The 23,298-nt window shown below is 32.6% G+C and overlaps 1 protein-coding gene across 1 annotated transcript in view; it reads left to right on the top strand.

Annotated features, from left to right (window-relative positions):
• Window positions 1-6,920: 6,920 nt before the first annotated feature.
• Window positions 6,921-23,298, top strand: part of LOC110116099 (proteasome subunit beta type-3) — a 39,552-nt gene continuing 23,174 nt past the window's right edge. Inside the window, exons 1-4 of the mRNA XM_020849565.2 lie at window positions 6,921-7,057; window positions 7,152-7,333; window positions 7,430-7,537; window positions 21,909-21,998. Of these exons, the coding sequence (XP_020705224.1) occupies window positions 7,052-7,057; window positions 7,152-7,333; window positions 7,430-7,537; window positions 21,909-21,998 (386 nt within the window). The 5' untranslated portion in view covers window positions 6,921-7,051. The remainder of the gene's footprint in view (window positions 7,058-7,151; window positions 7,334-7,429; window positions 7,538-21,908; window positions 21,999-23,298) is intronic.

A 23,298-nucleotide genomic window follows, 5' to 3' on the forward strand; every position in this document is an offset into this window, starting at 1 on the left:
AGAAGAACATGGCAATGTTTTAGATGATATTTGACATTTTTAACTAATCGTATATGATGATTCATGAATTGTCCTAGGTGATTAGTTATTTTTTCATCATCCAAACCTGTGAAGTCTAGCTGAACAGAGCGATGGTCTGGATGATATTTGACATTTTAAAATAATCGTACAGGACGATGTACCCATCATCCTAGATGATTAGAATAAATAAATCTTCTAATTATCCAGCTTCCCCAGATCGTCCTAGTTGATTGAGCTGAATTTATACTAATCGTACAGGATGATCCGTCGATAGTCTTAGACGATCTTTATCGGTTAGTTGCAATTTATGGCAAATTTAAAGCCCTTTTATATAAGATATCTTGTTTACTCAAGATGAGATATTTTGCTGCTGTCTTGTCCTAAGAGAGCCAAGAGAAGGAGATGGAGACTTGGAAGAGAGAGAAGATCTTGTAAGGGAGAGTTTGTGAGGGGTTCATAAAAGTTACTCCAAGCAAGTATCTGAGTCATCTTCTCTAGTCGTCGTTCCTGATTCCTTGGAGGTTCTAGAGAGGTCTACTTCAGTAATTGATCGATGCTTTAGGAGGAAGTAAAAGGAGTCAGGTTCTCTGTCTACTTCAGGAGGAAGCTAAAGGAGTTAGGTTCTTTTCCTCATCGGGGTCGTTGGAAAGGAGTTTTGTAGTCTTCTCCTCCTTACTGTGGGAGCAAAAGGAGAGACATTGAGTTTAGTGCAATATCAGGAGGAGATGCTCCGGGGAGTGGATGTAGGTCAAGTTGATCGAACCACTATAAAATCTAATGTGTTCTTTCTTATTGCATTCCTACATTTAATTTTTACACTTTATTTTATGTGGGTGATTATTTAGTTTAGATCATGATTTTTGTTTGAGAATTTTTAAAATACCAATTCACACCCCCCCACACCCTTTTTAGTTAGCCTCGGGCTAGTTCATAAGGGCTTAAACTCCCTAAGAAACTTTCAAGTGGTATCAGAGCGATATTCACAAAATCTAGTTTTTGAATTTTGATCCATGGCTAACTTTGGTAATAGAAATATCGTGAAAGGGTATTCCATTACCCAACTACCATTGTTTGATAACATACATTTTGATTTTTGGAAAATTCACATGTCCTCATTTTTACAATCAATTGACTATCGCATGTTGATACTTGTTAAAGAAGGTCATTCACCACCATTACATGAAATAAATAGCTTAAAAGATGAACTTTTATTTTTGAATAGACTTTTGTTGATAAGGATTTAGCACAACATAATACAAAACGCTTAAACTATTTTTTTTAAGCTTTAAAATCAAAAGATTACATATGTGTCTCAACTTGTGATATTGGTTAGGAATTATGAGATAGATTTTATATCACTTAATCTTTTCAAAAACCCCTTTTTAACACTAACATTGGGATAAGGTTTGAGGGAGCATCACGACACTAGGAATGAGTGTTGTAGTTCTTAGCTCTCTATTGAAGGTATCTAAGAGAATTTAGAATGTTTTGGCCGAGCACTAGGGTCTTGTGTGTTTGAGCGCCGCAACACTAATCATTTAAATGATTTTTTATATATATACTATCTAAATCCATTTCATTTCACCCATTACCCTAGATTTTTGTTGGAGAAGGAAAGTAGAAGGAGAAGAGGAGAGAGAATATGATAGGAGTTTGGAGGTCATGGTGCTATATTTATCTGTCGAGAAATATAGGAAATTCATTCTAATTAAGGTAGGATCTCAATACATTATTTTTTATTTTAATTTTAATATATTTATAAGAAGTTATGAAGTTAAATGTTTTGTTAATGAGTATTATAAATCTTTCACATTGTAAATTTTTTTTATATAACTTTTATTCTAATACTACCATTGCTATGTTTCAATTCCTGGATGAAAAAAGTGAAAGGTTGCATTAGGTAATCGATGATCAACATTAAAATTATCTAATATTCATGACATAAATCCTTTAATATATTGTGTTCATGCTAGGGAATTCTCTAGAAGTAACTCTATATGACCTAAATACAACGACAAGTGTGTAATGGCCACTATATTGGTGCCTAGGTGCAATGTTAAATAAGAAATGGTTCCCACATCATGGATGGATGTTGGCAGAAAAGCTAGTCCTTGAAACTAAAATTAAGATAAAAACTTTGAAGGATAATATTATAAAAATTAAAAGAATTAGAGATAGAGTTATATCTATAAAAATTATTGTTGATACTAAGATTATTACTATTGTATGTGTTTATTCTCCTCAAGTAGGTTTGGATATGTGTCAAAATTAAAATTTTAGGATGACGTAGAAGATTTAATGATATCTCTTGAAGAAAGAGTTTTTATTGGAGGAGATTTAAATGGGCATGTTGGTAGAGAGGTAAATGATTTTAAAACATGCATAGTGACTATAGGTTTGGAGAGATTAATGAAGGTAGTGGGCTGTGGGCTTTTGATTATGGCCTTATCTACTTATTGTGGATGTGGGAGGTTATTTCTAGTACGATCTACTTTATGTGGGTGTGGGCAAGGTATTGAAAATTGGACCAGACAACGAACCGGAAGAGGGAGAGGTTCACGATTCGACCGGGGTTGAACCGGATGATGTAATAAATAACAATATTATTAAAAATTAATAAAATAAAAATCATATAATATAAGTATATGAGCATTTAATAATATTTATAAAATTTTAAAATATATAATACAATTTTATACATAAAAATATTATTAGAATAATATATTTATAAGAATAATACTTAATATAATATATTTATAATATAAAAAAATTATGATCATTAATATAATATAATAATTAAATATATGATCATTTAATAATATTTATAAATTTAAATATATATATAATACAAATTATAAATATAAATATCATTTAAAAATAATATATTTATTTAAATATATTTATAAGAATATATTTTAATATAATATATAATTTATAATATTAATATTTTATAATATAATAATATATATATATATTATAGCAATTTATATACATATTACCAAATTTTGTAACCCAACTAAGCAAAATTTGAAGCCCAAATAAGCCCAAATTCACATTCTAAACTATTCAGGCTTCATGCAACTTTTTTAGTCCCACATCATAGGGGGGTTTGAGGATGTTTCTTTAACCTTTTAGAAAGTGAGAAGTACATCTTTTTACAAAACAATTATGTGAGATATTTAAGATAACTTGCATGTATTATGGTGAAATTAATCATCATATTTAATAAAAATATTTTAAAAAGTTTTTAAAAATTTAATAAACTAAAATTTAGTTTTAAAATTTTAATTAAAAAATATTTTTATAAATCGATCAGTTCTTTCCAACCCATATCGGTTCAACGGTTGAACTGCCGGTTTAATTTGGTTTGATCTGGTTCGATGCAGAGCCGGTTTTGAAGCATGATTGGACCGGCCACCAGACCGGTTCATGATTGAACCGGTTGAACTGGTCGGTTCGGTTCGGTTTTCAAAACTCGGGGTGTGGGAGATTCAATGGAGTTATAGATGTAAGTGGAGTTATAAGGGGAGTCGGGTTACTTTCACCTAGTGGGGGTTAATCTTGGGAAGAATAAGTGGAAGTAGAGTTATAAGTAGACATCAAGACACATGTATCATGTTTAGTATGTGACATAGTATATTAAATGATACAAGTTTAAATACAAAAATGTTCTACTAATAAGTACACTATGATATTTTGATAAAAGTACACTTTAATACCTCTATAAAAATATAAGTGAAAATATATTTTCTTTTTGTTGCAATTCAGGACCCCTAGTTTGTAATTTTGATGATGACAAATAATGCTAATTGAATTATTTTATTCTTCATTAAATATTTTGGATATTACTTTTGTCTGTGAAAACTAACATTTATATTAGATTACACACAGCTCAAGACTACTGAAGGCGCAAGACTGGGTAGAATAAGATGTGAAAGAGTATGTAATTTTTATTTTTTGGTTCTTGAGTATGGCCACAAAACAGTATATGCAGATTGAGTGACCATGCACACACATAGGGGGAGAGTTTTTTTTAAGAAAAAAAATATTTCTTATATAGATCGTACTATACGATTTTACATTGTACTATATGATATATTATTGAGAGTCTGGCCTAACGGCTAATTAGAAATTAGCCTATGTGAACTAATCGTATTGTATGATCTGAATCGTACTGTATGATTTATTTTCAACATAAAACCCTAGCCGCCAAATCAATTTAAACAAGTTTTTAAATTTTTAATTTTGAATACATCGTACTGTACGATGTAAATCATACTATACTAAGATTTGAAATCTTGCTAAAATTAACATTCATGATTAGTCAATTAAATTATAGTTTAGTTAATAATTGATGATCGTACTGTAAGAATTGGATCATACCGTACAATGAATCATGGTGGTTTTTGGTCATACCAAAGATCGTACCATATAAAATCGTGATTTTTGAACTAATCACATTGTACGATTAATACATTGTATAACACAAACTGCATAAACTCAACTGATTGTATTGTATGAATATGATCATATCAGATGATGAATATAGATGATTTTCGATCTTCCCAACGTTTATCCCGTATGAATAGAAGAAATAAAGTAGATCATACTGGATGATATTCATATCGTAGTATACGATGTATTAAAAAAATCTTACATGTTCGTCCTCCTTCATACAAGGATGAGAGTTCTTTTGAACTGATCATACTATACGATTTGGAATTGTACTGTACGAACAGAAATGACTAATTTAATTTTTTATTATTTCTTAAAGCCTATTATATATACAATATTGTTATTCATTAAAATACACAAAGAGGAACGTGACAACTGAAGGAACTCTAGAGAGGGAGATTTTTGAAGAGATTTAAGGCTATTGAGAGGAAGGAGAGGTGAGCTTAAGCGTGAGGGAGTAGTATGAGGGGATCACACGGTTGCTCCGAGCTAGCTGCATGCTTCCTCCTTCTGTGGCCTATGTGAGTCTTGTGGGAGTTGTCTAGGGGGAGAGCCTTCTAGGTTAAAGTCCTCAAAGTTTCTCTACCTTCTTCAGGAGGGAGAAAAATGAGAAGGTCCACTATCGTCAGCGGGAGGGTGACATAGCGTCCGACACTCCGTCACACTGAAAAAGGTAAAAGTGAGTTTTGTAAAGGCTTATCTGTCTTACTGTGGGAGCAGAAGGAGAGTATCTTTTGAGTAGTGCAACTTTCAGAGTGGAGAACTCCGGGGAGTGGACGTAGGTCAAGATTGACCGAACCACTATAAAAATTTATGGTGTGCTTTTTCCTTTTTTTCGCATTTTATTTTTTGCTTTTAATTTTCATTATAATTTTGTGAAAAAAAGGAAAAAAAAATTACTCTTTTGTTTTGACAACTAGAATTTCATCATCACTAGTTTTCAAAGTATATTTAATTTGATATCTTCCACATTTAATAATCAAAATTGCTGATTTCTAACGTATTTTGAAGAACCATAAAAATTAGTGCTCATGTTTAGGATTAATTTTTAAATATACCAATTCACCCTCCTCTTAACGCATCTTGTACTTTCACTTTTATCAAGTATATTCGAACACCCCTATAAAAGTGCAAGTGAAAGTACATATTTCTTCTTATAATATTTAAGCTAAAATAACAAATTTTGGAAAGTTGATTCTAATGTGCATTCATGTTTAAGATAAGTTATATTGCCCCTATAATAATGTTGGCTTAAGTAGTTCTTCTTTTTATATTTTCTATAAGTAAAGTCCTTTTTTGTTAGTTTATAATGAATGTTTAAATCCTTTATTCATAAAATGTAAATGGATATTGATATATGTAATGTGAATTGAGATATCATATTGAGCATATGAAATGCTCACTCATTGTTTATGAAATTTCAAGAAAATGGAAGGGCCTAACGATGTAGAGTTAGATAAGGGTAGAATCATCTGGAGCTTTGTCTTAAGATATTTTGTAATCCAATTATTATTTTTGATATGTAGAATGAACTTGGATTAGATTATATGTATATAATTCTTCAAGAAATGAAATTGGGATGATCTCTTATGTTATTTCAATTGCTTTGGATTATTTAGTCGATTATGGTATGTGTTATGTTGTGGTTGAGATAATTATGTTTATGATTTAATTCTTTCATTACATTATGGGGCATGACATCAGCTACAATAATTCTTTTTCTCTTTCTATGTTGTGTATTAATAATCAAATTCTCATTTAAACCTAATATAGAGATAGAAATCCATAAATAGAAATATATATCATTCAGCTAGTCCATGTGTTTGTGTCAATTTGTATTGATCACATTATGTATTAATTTTTTTATTTATTTTAGTTGTAGCCTTTCATGTAATCCTCTAAACCATATAAATAAGGTGTGAATATGTATATTTTAGATTTCATACAGTGGGGATTACTTACAAAGATATTAGAGCTTTCACTTAGTTATCATATTTATTAACTTCTCTCACTTGGTCCTCTAGGTCTAACCATAAACAATTTAGATCTAAAATCTATAAACTTTTATTAATTAAGTACACCATCAAGCTGTTCTTGCATGATATTATAAGAATTCTCATAGCAAAACAAATAAAGAAATCAACGATGATTATAGGGAAAAATCCAAGTTTAGGAATGAGAGGGTTGGGATATTGGTACTATGTTTTGAGAGAGATTTGATTACATAGATATATATATTTTTAAAAAATGTATTCATTTGAAATAAAGTTTATAATATATGTATTCAAATAAAAAGATAAAAATTTGTTTCAAATAAGTGTGATATGAGATATATTTATTCAAAATTGCAAAAGGAATCACTATGTTAATAAAATTGTGCCAATATTTTTTTACATTTAAAATAGATAATAATGAAAACATATTAAATTGAATAGGTATAAACATTAACCCTTTCGTGCTGATCAAGTTGAATCACCGAATAGGCAAAAGCCGAGTACATCATTCTTGCGTCGCTCTCCGTCTTTGCTCGACCTCGTCTCACTCCGTTCTGCCTGATCCACTCCCGGCGACGCCGATGTCGGTACGCCCTTCTGTATCCCTCATATTCTTCCCTTTTATCGGTCAAATCTTCGAACACTTTGAAGGCATCTTCCACAGTTGTTGTCCTTCTCCAGATCTTTGAGTACAATGGAAGTGCTTTGGTGGCGATGGTAGGGAAAAACTGTTTTGCTATTGCCAGCGATAGGCGCCTCGGCGTCCAGCTCCAGACCATCGCCACGGATTTCAGGAGGATTTATAAGATACATGACAAGCTATACATTGGTCTTTCCGGCCTCGCTACCGACGCACAAACCCTGTAAGAAAAACCTTACTTCATAGGTATTCGTATTTGGTAATTTTTTCCTAGTTTGTATTCTGATATCATATTTGTTCTTTCATATCGTGATGTTAGGTATCAAAGGCTGGTCTTTCGGCACAAGCTGTATCAGCTTCGCGAGGAGAGGGATATGAAGCCGGAGACGTTCGCTAGTCTCGTATCTGCCCTACTATATGAGAAAAGGTAGAATTCCTGTTTATGTGGATCCATATGGCGTTTGATTGAGAGGTTCATTTGTTAAACTGGTTTCTTCACAATGATATTGCCATGTTCTATCTGCCTTGCAAGTAGAGTACTAGTCTAAAATAAGATTGCGAGCTTTTGAATCCTATAATCTTTCAAAATTTTGTTTAACTAATACATCTTATGAAAGATTGAGTGAGGGAAGGAAGAGCAATCAAACACTAATTAGTTCAATTAGTCCAACCAAATGCTAATTTATTCGTATTAGAATAATTAATTTCTCACTGTTTAATGTGTAGTTAGTTCCTAAATACTTTACTAGTTGTTAATCCCTACAAGTTGTCTAATTAATCCTCAGTTAGTCCAGTTAAACACTTGTTTGTCCAACTAACTACTAATGAACTTGAATTACCATAATGATTCATTAATCCCTATTAAATGTATAGTTTAATTACTTTATTAGATATTAAACCCTAATTAGAGCCTAATAAATCCTTGATTAGTCCAATCAAACACTTTACCTAATTATTTCAACTGAACACTAATTATCCTTGTTCATAATTATAATTAAGTAATATCTAATTAACATCAAACTAACCCCTAATTTTCTCATACTTTTTAATTGCTTATTAAGGTCTGATTAATCCTAAATTATAATGCACCTAATTAGTCAAATAAATCCCTCATCATTATTATTAGCTTTATCCTAACCATTTGGGAGGCTTGTGAAATGTGAAATATAACACTAATGAACCAAGTAAGTTCATTTTAACAGTATTTTCTCTATTCATCTGACTAAATTATTTATCTCAAATTAATCTAATAGTTATTCAAATCTAATTAAAATTTAATTAAGTCCTAATTACCTTAAGTAGATTAAGTTAACTTCCTAGTAAATGGTTAATTATTGCATATGTTGATATATCTACTAATTTCTTTTATGATCCTTTAGGGCTTGTGGTCGGAGCTCAAGTTTGGGTTTATCTAGGGTGGCTGCGACCTTTTTTAAAGTTGGTTTTGAAATTACTACGGGGAAAGTAATTTAGTTACTCTGGTTGCAAAAAAATAATTTTGTACCATAGAAATTTTTGAAAAGCAGTAAGAAAGTAATAAAAAAGCAGTAGCAAAATGAAATTATGATTGTTTTCTGAAAAGTAAATCAACAAAAAACTATCCTAAGCATATCTAGTCAAATAAGTTAAGTTTTTAAGTAGGTTAAGTGGTTAGGTTTGTAAAAAGTTAAGTTGTTATAAGTCAAGATAAAATTAGAACATTGCTTGGTTGAATTTCGACGAACTCATTTGCTTAACATAAATAGTGTCATAAATTATAACTAGGCATGAATTTTCATTAATAATTATAATTTAAATCTTAATTAATTAGAATTTTCATAAAATCCTTCAAATGTATTTTAATCATCTTAATTAGAAACCTTATTTATAATTAATAATAATAATAATATTATTATTATGAATAATTATGTCATGATTATCTATGCTTAATTACTATAACTATCTTAATTAATTTTTTAACAATAGTGAATTTTTTTATTATGAGTAATCAAGTGATCAATTAATTAGTACATGCTTAATTATCCTAATTTAATAGTAATACAACCTTAATCATTTTACTGAAATTTTTAATTAATGCTTATAATATAAATAAATAATTAATAAATGATTATGAATTAATTATATGTAATTATTCCATATTTATCATAAATAAATTTGACTTGTTGACCTTATGTTCTTGCAAGCTTACAGTCAAGCCTATGAGAAAGGAGATGCTTAAGTAAAAAAGATAAGCTAAATGCTTATGCACTAACCAAACAACCCCTTGATCAACTAATTTCTTAAGCTATATTCAATAGCTAAACAATCTTGAGGATTTGAAATACTGGGAGCCAAAGAGTTTCTCATATTGAATTATTTTGGATTAAGGAACTACAAGTTTAATAGGATTAAGGTTTTTTGCATGGATTACTTAAAAATGGTTTTATTATCTATGTCATGCTTCATCCTGCAGTACAGACATGCTAGCTGGGAAGTTTCAACATTTAACACTCCTTGACTTTGGAATATGATTGGACATAACAAGATAACAACATACAGTTTTTTGCATCCTCATAGCTTTGAACTAACTTGATTTTCACTATTCAAAATCCTTATTTTTTCTTACCATGTTGATTTTTGATGCAACTTCACAAAATAGGATTCCATGTTTAATGACTGGTTATTGTTGAATCACACAGCAAGGAGGGGACCCATGGCTTTGACAGGTCAGCCATCCGTGGGCTGTAGTTGGAGATTTCCTCTTTTGACACCAAGATCTATGGGATATAATTATTAGAATCAATTAGATTAAATGAATTTTCTCTTCTATTTATTATAATTAATTAGATTAAATATCTTTATTTTTTTGTTTATTCTCCTTAGTGTATATATATGTAATGATTCCAATAAACAATTTCTTCATGGTATCAGAGCTTAGAAAAATTCTAAGTCTTCTTTGAGTGCCGGTGGCAAACCTTCCTTCCTTTCTTCCAAACCTTCAGCCGGCGGTAACTCTCCATCATCTTGCAGATAGCCTCTCTTCAAGCACTGGTATTCCTTGTCCAAAATCCATCTTCTCTTTAACTGAGGAAATCCAACCATGTCCATGGATAGTGAGATCTCATCCTCCTACCCAAATATTACCAGTTTAAACACATGAAGCTTTGGATATGCAGACAACTCTTCTCTTCGTTCTCCTCTCATCACAAACCGCATATTTAATGGGCAAAATTTTTTGCAATGATCTCAATCGGTGAGAATGGTTATTTGCGGGAGAGGGAAAGAGGATTATCTCACTGGTGAAGCCCCTATACCACCGCAAATCGATGCTCTCTATAGAAAATGAAAAGCAGAGAATCATTAGATCATTTTTTGGCTCATCAACTCCATGAATGTAGAAATCGGTGAGAACTTTCTTTTTTACGACATGATCTAAGAAATATGGGAGGCCGTTAAAGAGACTTACTCCAATTCCGACAACACTTTTGAGCTATTCGCAATTGAGACCATCCTTCATGACTGCATATAAGAGGACCCGACAGTATATTTTAATACTCTAACCCGTTATTGGCAACAATTAGATATGTTTGAACAATATTAATGGAAATGCCCAGAAGATCACGCACTTCACTGGAAGATCGTTGAGTCAAAAAGAATCTTCAAATTCTTGATGGGTTTGAACAAGAACTAGGATGACGTTAGAGGACGGATCATGGGAACCAAACTTCTTCTAAATCTCCAGGAGGCCTTTTCTGAAGTTCGAAGGGAAGAGAGTAGAAGAAAGGTCATGTTTGGGAGGCTGACAAGGATCTCTAAAGGTTGAAGAAGGAAATGCTCTTACTGTCCACAGTAATCGAAACTCCTCACATGTTGAAAATCAACATCAAAAAAAGGGACGAAGACCATGGTGTGATCACTATGCCAAACCAAGATATATAAATGAGACATGTTGGAAGATTCATGAAAAACCAACTGATTGGAAGACAAACAAATCATCACAAGAAAGCAAGACGAACTCTGTCAACACCACACAAGATCAATCCATCAAAGCTGAAGCCATTCCTTTCACCAAGAAGAATTTAGAGATGCTGAAGTTGCTGCTTAACAGCATCACGAACCAACAATCTCCAAAACTTGCTACTAGTTATAAAATAGTCAAAATTTTGGTGATCGACTCAAGAGCACCAAATCACATGACGGGAGAAATTATACTCCTTGATTATCAACCTTATCATTCAAATGGAGTCGTTAAGGTTATTGATGGCTCAACATCCAAATTTGTTGGGAACTGGTTCCGCTTTTGTCAGATAAGCTATCATCCTTAAATCAGTGCTTTATATGCCCAATCTTGAGTACAGTCTAATTTTCATTTGTAAATTGACTCGTGATAGTAATTGCTTAACAATTTTATCCAATAATGTATGTATTTTTTAGGAATTGGACTCAGAGAAGAAGATTGATAGTGCTGAGATGTGATATGGGTTATACTACATCATGACACCCAAATTCTTAATTGCTACTAAGAATCATCCTATTGTGAGTCAGTTTGTTGAGAGTCATTTTAGAGTCAGTCAAGATAGAGAAATTATCATAAGGCATTATAGATTAGGTCATCCAAATTTCATGTATCTTGAAATATTTTTTTCCCATTTATTTATTAATAAAAATCCAAGTTTGTTCAAATGTGAAACTTGTCAATTGGCTAAACATAACAAATCATCTTATCCAATTGTTCCTTACCAACCTTCTAAACCCTTTGCCTTGATCCATAGTGTTATTTGGGGACCCTGAAAGGTTAAAAATATCAATGGTGCAAGGTGGTTTGTGATATTTGTTGATGATCATACTATAGACTCACTTGGGTTTATTTAATGAAGGAAAAATCTAAAGTTGAAAGGTTATTCAAATCATTTCAACTGATAATTTAAAATCAGTTTGATACAAAAATTCAAATCTTAAAGTCAGCCAATGGGAGAGAGTACTTTCATTCTATCATGAGAGAATACATATCAAGCCAAAGGATAATTCAAGTGAGTTCATGTGCGTATCTATCATGCTATTCACAAAAGTAAAAAAAAAAAAACCTATGGGGGAGCCTTTCTTACTGCTGCATACCTAATAAATAGGTTACCTGCTCGTGTACTAAAATTTGAAACACTTAAACAAACTCTATTAAAAGCCTATCCTCATGCTCGGTTCATATCATCAAATCTTCCACCTAAAGTTTTTTGGATGCTCTGCCTTTGTTCATATCTATTCACAAGATAGGAAAAAGCTTGACCCAAGATTAAAAAAATGAGCCTTTATTGGCTATTCCCTGACAAAAAGAGGTTACAAATGCTTTTTCCCCATTTCTAGGAAGGTATTGGAAATCATGGATGTCACCTTTTTTTGAAAACAACCTATACTTCACTAGTTTTGAAAGTCCGGGGGAGAGTGAAGGAGAATTTCAAACTTGGGAGTGGAATTCCTTATTATATAACCAAATAAAGTCCAGAAAAAATTAACTAATATCACAAAAAATTCAAACCACGAGTATTTCCCAAGGTGTATATCCTATGTCTTAACCTCTACCTTCAGACCTACCCATATGTCCTAATCAATTCCTGTAAAGAGTAGCAATTAAGGAACACCAATATGTATACTCAAGGAAAAGAAAGAAAAATCAACATATGCAGAGCAGTGAGACACATCTTGCACCTGTCAAATCTCCTTCAATGAGTCCAACAATTGTAGAGATTCATATAAAGGAGAAAAATGAGGAAGTTCAAAAGGTGATAAAGTCATCAATTGGCTAGAAAGAATCATGCAACAAGCATCCATTCAAAAACTTTCTCTTCTATAGCAGATTATCAAACACTTATTAAGTCTTCCTTTCCAAGTTAGATGATGTGTAGATTTCGACCAATATTCAAGAAGCTTAGAATCAACCAGGATGTAGACAGACTGTTAAAGAAGAAATTATGGCCTTGGAGAAAAATCAAACATGGGTAATTACGAATCTCCCGCAATGAAAGAAAGTTGTGACCTGCAAATGGGTGTTCACCGTAAAGCATAAGGAGGATGGTAGTGTTGAGAGGATGAAAGGTAGATTGGTTGTAAGAGGATTGACTCAGTTTTATGTAATAGACTATCTGGAAACTTTTGCTTATGTTGCAAAGCTCAGCACCATCAGGATTCTTCTTTCCTTAGTAGTAAATTTAGATTGACCCTTACATTAACTAGATATCAAGAATGCATTCTTGAATGAGAACTTGAAAGAAGAAGTCTACATGGAGATTCTAATGGGGATTCAGAAGTCTTATGGAAGGGACAAGTGTGTAAACTGCTGAAATCTTTGTTTGGATTCAATTTCCTAGAGCATGGTTTGGAAGATTTTAAAAGTATGTAAAAGGTCATAGTTTTAGACAATGTTAGGCATATTATACCTTGTTTGTAAAGCAGTCAGAAAAAAACAAGGTAACAATACTGATTGTATATGTGGATGATAACATCCTTATTGAAAATGATATCGAGGAAAAATGAAGATCAAACAGGCTATGTCCAAGGAATTTGAAGTTAAAGATCTAGGATCACTTAGATACTTCCTTGGTATGGAAGTAGCTCGATCAAGAAAAGGTATATTTGTTTTCCAATGCAAGTATACCTTATTACCGGCCTGCTGGGATGCAGACCAGCCAATACACCTATGGTTCTTAAGAAGAAACTTGGGATAGAAAAGGGGTTTCTGTAGAGAAAAAGAAGATATCAACGTCTGGTAAGAAAGCTTATATGCCTCTCCCACACTCGTTTAGATATTGGATTTGCTATGAGCATGGTGAGTAATCCTATGAAGGAGCACATGGAGGCAGTATATCAAATTTTGAGATATTTTAATAATACTTCTGGAAAGGGGCCATTATTTAAGAAAATGAAGATTGGAAATTAATCCTTAATTCTGATGCAGATTGGGCAGGAAGCCAGGTTGACAGTCGATCGACCACAGGATATTATTCATTTATGTGAGTGAACCTAGTTACATGGAGGAGCAAGAAACAATATGTTGTATTTAAAAGTAGTACAGAATATGAACTGAGAGCTTTAGCAGCTACTATTTGTGAAGGTGTTTGGATCAAACAAGTATTGATTCAATTGGGAATAAAGATTGAAGGCACGAGAAAGTTGAAACGTGCAATCAAGATGTAATCAATATGGTCAAGGATTTAGTACCTCACGACAAAAAAAAAAAAAAAAAAAAAAAAAATAAACCCCCAAAAAAAAAAAAAAAAAAAAAAAAAAACATATTACCATTGATAGACACTTTATATCTGAGAAAATAGAGAACTCAGAAATTGAAGTAGTATATACTCCTACTCATGAACAAGTTGTCGATGTTCTAACAAAGGCACTACTGGACTCTCTTCTTGATAAGTTTGTTTGCAAGTTAGGATTGTACAACCTGTATAACTCAACTTGAGGGAGAGTGTTGAATCACACATCAAGGAGGGGACCCATGGCCTTGACAGGTCAACAATCAGTGGCTTGCAGTTGGAGATTTCCTCTTCTGACACCAAGATCTGTGGGGTATAATTACTAGAATCAATTAGCTTAAACGACTTTCATTTTCTGTTTATTATAATTAATTTGATTAAATGTCTTTATTTTATTTATTTATTCTCCTATAGTGTATATATATGTAATGATTCCAAGGAATAAAATATAAAATCAAATTCCCCTAAATAATTTCTTTAGTTATGTTAGTGCTAAAGAATCCTTTGTTATTAGAGTTGATGCAAAATAGCCTTTAGTGATTTGATGTTATTCTAGCTTTATTTTAAGAGCTTTTTTGCAGCATTTGAAGCCATGGAACTTTTGCTTTAGAACTTGGAGCAACCCATCTTTTTTTTGCAAGATTGCAAGTATTCTGATTGATAAATGTTTAAACATCATCATACATGTCACACTTACTGTTTTAAATTGCACAATTTGAGGTGTGAGGCATGCCTCAGTTGGTAGTGCATACAAAGCGTCTCGAGGCTTAGGCTTCACGGTGGGAGAAAGAGGTGTATGCCTTAATATTTGAGGCGTGCGTTGAGGTGCTTATAATGAAGTATATGCTTCTATTTTTGAATTTAGAAGGTGTTGGATTTTTTTATTTAATATCACAGAGTTGAAGTGACATTATAAACTATAAGAGGAAAATCTCAATGTTGACATTTTTGGATGGAGAAAGGAATAAAAATAGTAATTATAAAAATTTTATATAATAATAATTAAACAAAAACAATATAGCCATTGCTTTAATTAAGAGAAAAAGCCAAAAATAATCCCCCAACTATTAGAAAATGCTCAATTGATTCTTATAGTTTCGTAAAACCCTAATTTATTCATTCGACTATTGAAAATTAATCCTATTTAATCTCATGGAAAAAATAACAACTAAAGTTAACACCAAATTTAAATGTGATGGTATTTTAGATAATGTAAGTGTATGTGAGATTACATTGTTTATGCTGCTTTATTTTGTTATTTAATAAGTCATAATAAATACACTAACTAAAATGAAAGTTAACGTACTAAATAATGAGGATTAATAATTAATAAAAGAATATTATCTGTTAAGCATGCTAAAATCCTACTTGTGCCCCTTACTTTGGAGCTGGTGCATCGCCTCTCACACACCCAAAATCTCACTCTCAAGCCCTTTGAGATGCTTAAGCTTCGCCGCTCGCACACATAATTGCAAATCCTAGCCCCTCTCCTATGTTGCACCGATACAGATACGATGACACGGATACAACACGATACAGATACGAGATACATCAATTCTTAAAAATACAGGATACGGGTACAGTTTCAGACACGACCTTATAATTTATAAATCATACATAAAAATTAAGAAAACAATCAAAGCATAATATTTGAAATGACAAAAAAAATGAAAGCAATGTCATTTGTAGCCTACTAGCTCTATAGTTTATAATATCAAAATAAAAGTAAGCATTAAATGTCTAGTAAAACTACAAAAACAAAAACATAAATTGTCTAGCACATGAAGTTTCAACTATTCAATAGAAGGAATGATAGATTTAACTTCCCAGTGGTTTGTATTTGAACTTCTATATCATCTTCAATAAATATCATAGCTTCCAATTCAGGCTCATCAAGTGAAAGATTAGCAATTTCTAATATTCCCATATAATCAAGAGATTCAAATCCATCTCTAGCAACATCCCATATCTTTTTATCTCCTTCCATGTAAGTTGGAGTTTTTCTTGATATAACCCGAAGGATTGTATGCACTTAAACTAAATCTTCAGCCCGTTGTGCAGTAATTTTATTTCTATTAATTGATTGGATGAAAGAGTATGTGCTCAAATTTCTTTCACAAGAAGATGATGATGAAACTTGGCCAAGCATTTTTATGGTGATTGTTTGAAGTAGAGGTGCTAAAGCTTCATATATCAACCACCACATTTTCGGATCAATTCTCCACCTATCACGCAAGGACTCTTGGTCACCAAAGTCATCCAAATAACCAAAAGAAAGAGACCAACTTTTGGAAGTGAACTAATATTTGGTTTTGGAAGTGAACTAATCTTTGGTTTAGTTCCATGACAATAAGAGTGCAAAAAAAAAATGTCATACCATAGAATGGCAATAAGATGAAAGAATTCTAAATATTTTCGAGAAATGAGCTAAACAAGGGCCTATTCAACAATCTAGCCAAGTGCTGCTGCTGTAATTGTATCGATCATCAATAAGTAGCCCTTATAATGAGGTTTTTTTTTTGAAGAAATGCAAATTTGCATTAAAAGAAAGAAAGAACACCATAATACAAACTAGAACTAAAATAAAAACTAATGGTTCATTGATCCAACAAGGAAAGGAATCTTATTGAAAGTATATTTGTTAAAATAAACTTATCATAATTGAAATGAGACCCACTATTTCCCATTTTAAAACCCTTGGGGTGGAGGGGATACCAAATATAAAACAACCTGAAAGGTTGGTTAGCATTCCAGAGTTCCCAACCGGTTAAAAAATAAGACCTATTACCGCTCCCATAAGCAATTATAATAAATTTAGAAAACAAATATAAGTCTAAAAGAAAGCAAAAGAAACTAAATAAAAATTCTAGAAAGTAAATACAATTATTCATCAACATCCGAAAAACACCTAAGAAACTAAATAAATCTTCCACCGGTCCCAATGATTGTAATTCTTTGAATAATTTATGTTTAGACCCGGAAGAATAACCCTCAATAGTTGCTGTTTTTCCCTTCACTAACACAACCTTTTTAAAATTCAAATTAACCTCAGGAGTAACAAATTTTGGTACAACAGCAGGAATAGTTCCACTTAATCCTCCCATTTCGTCTAATGGAGCTTCCATTCCATCATTTTTCACTGTATTAACTGAAGGAGAAACTTCTTTCGATTCAGCAACAGACTCTGACTCAGCAAAAGTAACGGCTTCCTCTTCTCCTTCCAGAATTCGTGCCTCTTTGAATTCAATTTTTGAATTTTGAACAAATTCAGAAAATTGGATAGCTTGATCAACAATCAAACCATCAGAACTATCCCGGCGATTGACTACTGAAGACCAATCAATCAGAGCTTTATCCAGAATTTGAACATTATGAAAATTAGCATCCTCAATTAAACTTTTATGAAAGTCTTCTTTGTCAACAACTTCAACATTGTTAACATAAGATATATCAACATCCATATTATCATTTTCTTTAAGAGATAACACACTGTATTTATTAGAATTTTCAAGATCTGATATGATTTTATCAGATTCAGCATCAACAAAATCTTCCTTATCTACAACAGGATTCATACCCGAATCCATCTTAACAGGATTTTTCCTAGTGATTAAATCTGATTGCTTATTATCAAATAAAACTTGTCTTTTTTTGTTCTTAAACTTCACATGCATCCATGGCCCATAAGAATTTTCATCAACTTGAAATGAACTTTTAGGAACTTCTTTATCAACCAGATTCAGAGTATGAGAGACATTTGGACATGCAAAATCTTTATGTCCAATTCTTCCACATTTGAAACAAAGAGACGAAATATTTTCATATTCAAATATTTGAAAAAATCTTCCATTTAAACCTTCAACCCAAATACCACAAAGAAGCTTAGAATTCAATTTAATCCGAATGCAAGCTCTAGCGAATTCCCTTCTTCCCCATCTAAACATGTTGCCATCTAATAATAAAGGGGTCCCAATTCTAGAAACTATTTTAGTAATGTTAGTTTCATCCCAACAATGAAGAGGCAAATGAGGTAGACGAACCCAAATGGGAGAAGAAATCCTATCCATGGAGATAGGAGAGAAGTTAGGTGTCCATCTGTCTAAACTAATGATGAAGCCCCCAACGTACCAAGGACCTCCATTAAGAACTTCCTCCGTTGCTTCATATGACTGAAACGAACACAAAAGCCAATCTAATCCAAGCGAGGTTATATGAAACCCTCCAAATTTAGTCCATTGTCTCCTTAATTCAAGATAACAGTTTGAAAAAGGCAAATTTTTTGCATAGAATTTTCACTACCAAGGAATTTCTCAAAACTTGAACATTGGCTTTTTCATTCTCCATATCAAGCTTGACAACATTTGCATCCTCATTTCCATCAAAACCTTATTTTAATATGTGGTTTTTTAATCCACACATTAGAATTATCCAATCCAGAGGAAGAAACTAGAATTTTAATATTAACATCACCAAGAATGTTATTATCAACACCATTACTTTTCTTCAACATATTCTTTTCTTTTGATTTGCAACCCGAAGAAGAAGCCTCCATATCATTTGATTTAGAGATAAAGACCGAACTAGGTGAAAATGACTTACTGTTCAAATCAGAAATAACTTCTTTTCCTTTCTGCGGAGATAGGAATTGTGAGAGAAGCTGCGGTTGAACGAAAATCTACCTTTTAAATCTAACGTAGTTGGATGCGCGATAGATATTATGGATGAGTCTTTTGCTTAGAGACCAAACCTCCCTCTCTGATTACCAGAGGAGAGTTCATGAAATAGGAATTGTGAGAGAAGCTGCGGTTGAACGAAAATCTACCTTTTAAATCTAACGTAGTTGGATGCGCGATAGATATTATGGATGAGGTGTTTCGGTCATCAGTTGATGACCGGCCACCCTCTTCCGTCTTCAACGTTGACAGCAGGAATTCTCAAAATCCTTCCTATTTTTGTGGACGTTCTCTCTCTTCCCTTGTCCGCCAAACTCTATCACAAAAATGTTCACAAACACCTATTTGTGACAAATTCAATAGTGCAAAGCCTATTGCTAAACCTATTTGTCACCATATAATGAGGTTTTTAAAACTATAAATTTTAGCCACTTTTCTCCAACAAGAGATTGTCACAAGCAGATAAATGATTAAAAACTTGGTGCTTGAAGGTCATCAATTGTGAAACAAGGCTCTTATGGTTTTCTAACAAGGATGGTCTGTGATCTAAACATCGTTGAAAGTCAAAAATAAAAATAAAAACAACGGATCTATTTTATTAACACCCCTTTCATTCCTGTGGAAATCATAAAGGAAATTCCAACATCTATCCGTGCCGTATCAGATGCGTATCTGTAACCGACGTGTGTCCGATATTGCATGCCTTCGTAAATAGGAGTATCGGTGCAACATAACCGCTTGCATGCTACTCCTTGGAGATTGCCGCACGCTACTTGTCAATTTTTTTGCACGCTGCTTCAACCTCTCCACACTCAGTTGGAACTTTGTGATTCTTTGCTGTTTGATCTTGCACTTGCATGGGATTATTCAGAACAGGATGAATTACAAAATTGTAAATAAATAAAATTTAAATATTTTTTTACAAAAATGTCTGCCCTCACATTATTAAAAGTCAGAGATCTATAGAATATTTTATTAAATTTAATAGGTTTTCTAGCAGAGTGATCAATTTGATCAATTTTCAATTTTTGATAGATTAAATTAGGTTAGTGTGAAACTCTGGGATTAAATCTGGCACTTATTAATAGTTGAGAGACTATTATAGGCTTTTTTTCGCTTAAATAATATTTTTATTAGTTTTTATTGATTAGAGAAAAAGGAAGATAATTGAGATTGAAGATGATAAAGAAGATGCAGAGGATATTGATATAAGTGAGGATGAGAGAGGCAAGAAAGAAATCAACTATGATTGATTTTAATGAAGACCCTTTTGAGGGAATTTTGAATTTGGAGTCCTTAGGCATAGATAAATTATTTTATGATATGTTTGTTTGTTTATTTTAGATTTTTTGCTTATTATTGAGTGTTTGTATGACTTTTTATGATGTTATTTTGGCACTTTTTGTATTATTCTCAAATGCTTTATTAGAAGAAAATGAAACTGAAAATTTTATGATTTTGCTTATTAGGGTTGTAAGAAGGATTACTATCAATTAATTTATTTTTAATAACTTTGATAAATTTAATGGTTTAAACTCGAGACATATGACTCAAAATTTGTTGAAGTTTACATCTTGTATCATGAAAAGAGAATGCTTCAATAGCTAATTGCAGAATTTCAAGTCTTGATCAGTATTCAAAATATGTTGATAACTTCAGAAATCAGCTTTGGACAAGTTCAAAATGCTGCTATACTTTATTCCTGAACTTGTTAAGGACATAGGGAAAAGGTCCAAATTACTTATGCTCAATGTATGCACACATTTTAATTGGTATGTTATTTTCTTATACAATGTTGAGCAAGTTAAAGTAGACAGATAATGCATATAAATATCAATTCTCACTTTTGTAATCATGCCTATGGTAAAGATGAATCAAGAACGATATATCTCCTTAAGTGATAACGTATTTCATGATGGGATTCTTGATCCTCGCAACCTACTTCACTTAAATCAGTCCGTAGATACAGAGATAAAAACTATGGATGTGGAGCTAATTGAGGTTCGGTAAGCTTTAAATCTGTCTAATTGTTTATTATTTATGAAACCTATGTCTTTTAAATGAACTAAAAGTAAGATCACCAAAATATGTTTGTTTTCATCAAAAGAAGAGGTTCAAATTGGGCTCCATGGGGTCAACATCTAACTTGAAGTTGGCATGATCATTCTTACTCAAAAGGATTGTTCTTTCATGATGGGAATTTAAAGGAAATCTCGAAAGGAATTAGATTGATGATAAAATATGATTATATTTAACGATTAAGTGAAGTAAAATGATTGAACATTTTCATATCCATTAATCACATTCATCTATTTTTGTCTTTAATCTTCATTTAATTTTAAAAGATCATATGAGCAATTTCTTTTTATTAATTGAATTAAAAAACCTTATCTTTAGCAGCATAACGTAGTCCTTTTAGTATTTAAGTTTAAGCAGCTTGACCAAATCAAATGTGGGTGAATTGTATTTCGTTTTTTTCAGATTTTCTAGTTCATATAGTATAGTTCCTATCCTGTTGTTGCTTACTACTTTGTAGATGTGCTGCGGTGAACATAAAGCAATGCACCCTAGGGTTTTATTTGGCTAAGAGGTGCAGACTTGAGGTCTCCTTCTCTCCCAATTGCGTAAAATGGCCAAGATGCTGCTTTTGGGGCCATGCTTGGGCAAGTGCGGCCAGGAAAGTAGAGTGGCCAATAGCAGGGCTTGCACTTGGCACTATCCCATGCACGTTCTAATCCATGGCTGTTGGTTTCTTTCTTTTGCTTTTTGTTAATGACTGTAATGATTTTCTTTTGTTGTAATTAGAAATACTTGTTTTTGTTTGAATCACTTAACTATGCGTTCACTTTTGGTAAAGTAAGAATTGATAATTGCATACTTATTTTTTCTTCTGTAGATTTGGCCCATACTTTGTCCAGCCAGTAATTGCAGGACTGGGAGATGACAACAAACCGTTCATTTGTACCATGGATTCTATTGGTGCCAAGTATGCCTTACTATCAAGCTTTTAAAGGGCTAAGTCATACTGTGAAATATTTGACCAAGATATTCTTCTTTTGTTTTTAAATTAATTCAAAGATTACTAGCTTTTACCGTTTTGGTCGATATTGTGCTGCTTATTTTATTCTGGAAATGATTTATTTTGCAGAGATACTATTTTGTTGCTCTTTATATATAAATAAATAATATATATATATGAACTGAAAAAGGAATGGAATCTTTTATTCACTTAGGCAACGGAGTGTAGATTGTGTAGTTGATGTAGACAAAGGGGGGGTCAACCCTAGTCCAAAATAAATCATATTTTGGCTTCCCTTGAGTCTAGTAGTTTTTCATATTTGAGCTAAACTTTTAGTTCATTTATGAGCTGAACTTTAGTTTATTTATTGAACTAAGGGTTAGCTCATTATGAGCTAACATTTTAGTTCATTTATTATCTTTTAATTAATATAGTTTTATGCTTTTTATGTTTGTTTAATGTTTGTCTCTTGGAATTCCAAACCGGCCTTTGGAATTCCAAGATTTCTTTTTCCCATGGTGGCTCCTTGAATTCCACCATGGCTTTTTAGTTTTTTGTGTATGTCTCTTGGGATCTCACGGCTGGCTCTTTGGTCCGTGCGGTTCCTTCGGTTCCCGCGGCTGTGGCTCTCGGTCCGTGCGGTTCCCTTCGTCTCCCGTGGCCGTCTCCTTGGTTCCTGGTTTGGGTGTAAACCGAGAGCTTTGGGGGGAGATTTCTATGCTTTTAATTATGTGTTAATTAAGTGTTTGTGACCTTTTGTATTCCCCTTTCATACCTATAAATATGGGGGGTTATGTAATGTTTTGAATAGTTGAATGATATTTGATTTTTGGAAAAAATCAGTTAACCTGCGGGTTGCTCGGAAATCCTGCGGGCTCTTTCCAACCTTCTTTTCTCATCCCCTCCGGAAATCCTGCGGGCTCTTTCCACCCTTTCTTCTCGGGCTTCTAATCTCTTCGTCTCTCCGCAAGTGCCACTCCACCTGTATCCTTCTTCTCAAAGTGCAGCAACTTTAGGGTGTCTGTCGTGTTGTTTGCAAGTCGTCGTTATAATTTCTTCTTTTTATTTTTATCTGAAATAAAAGAGTTTGTTCTTCCCTTTTGTTGATTTTCTAGTCCCTTTTCTTGTCCTTTGTCCATTTCGTCTTTAGAAGTCTGTCGTGTCTTTTGTGGGCGAAGGGTATAGGCTCCCTATATCTTTTGCCCGCATCAGCTGCAAACGTCGAAAATGAGATTTTAGGCGATTACCAGCCTCGTCGTAGGCGCCA

Source organism: Dendrobium catenatum, unplaced genomic scaffold (genome assembly GCF_001605985.2).
Source record: "Dendrobium catenatum unplaced genomic scaffold, ASM160598v2 fragScaff_scaffold_1351, whole genome shotgun sequence".
NCBI lineage: Eukaryota > Viridiplantae > Streptophyta > Magnoliopsida > Asparagales > Orchidaceae > Dendrobium > Dendrobium catenatum.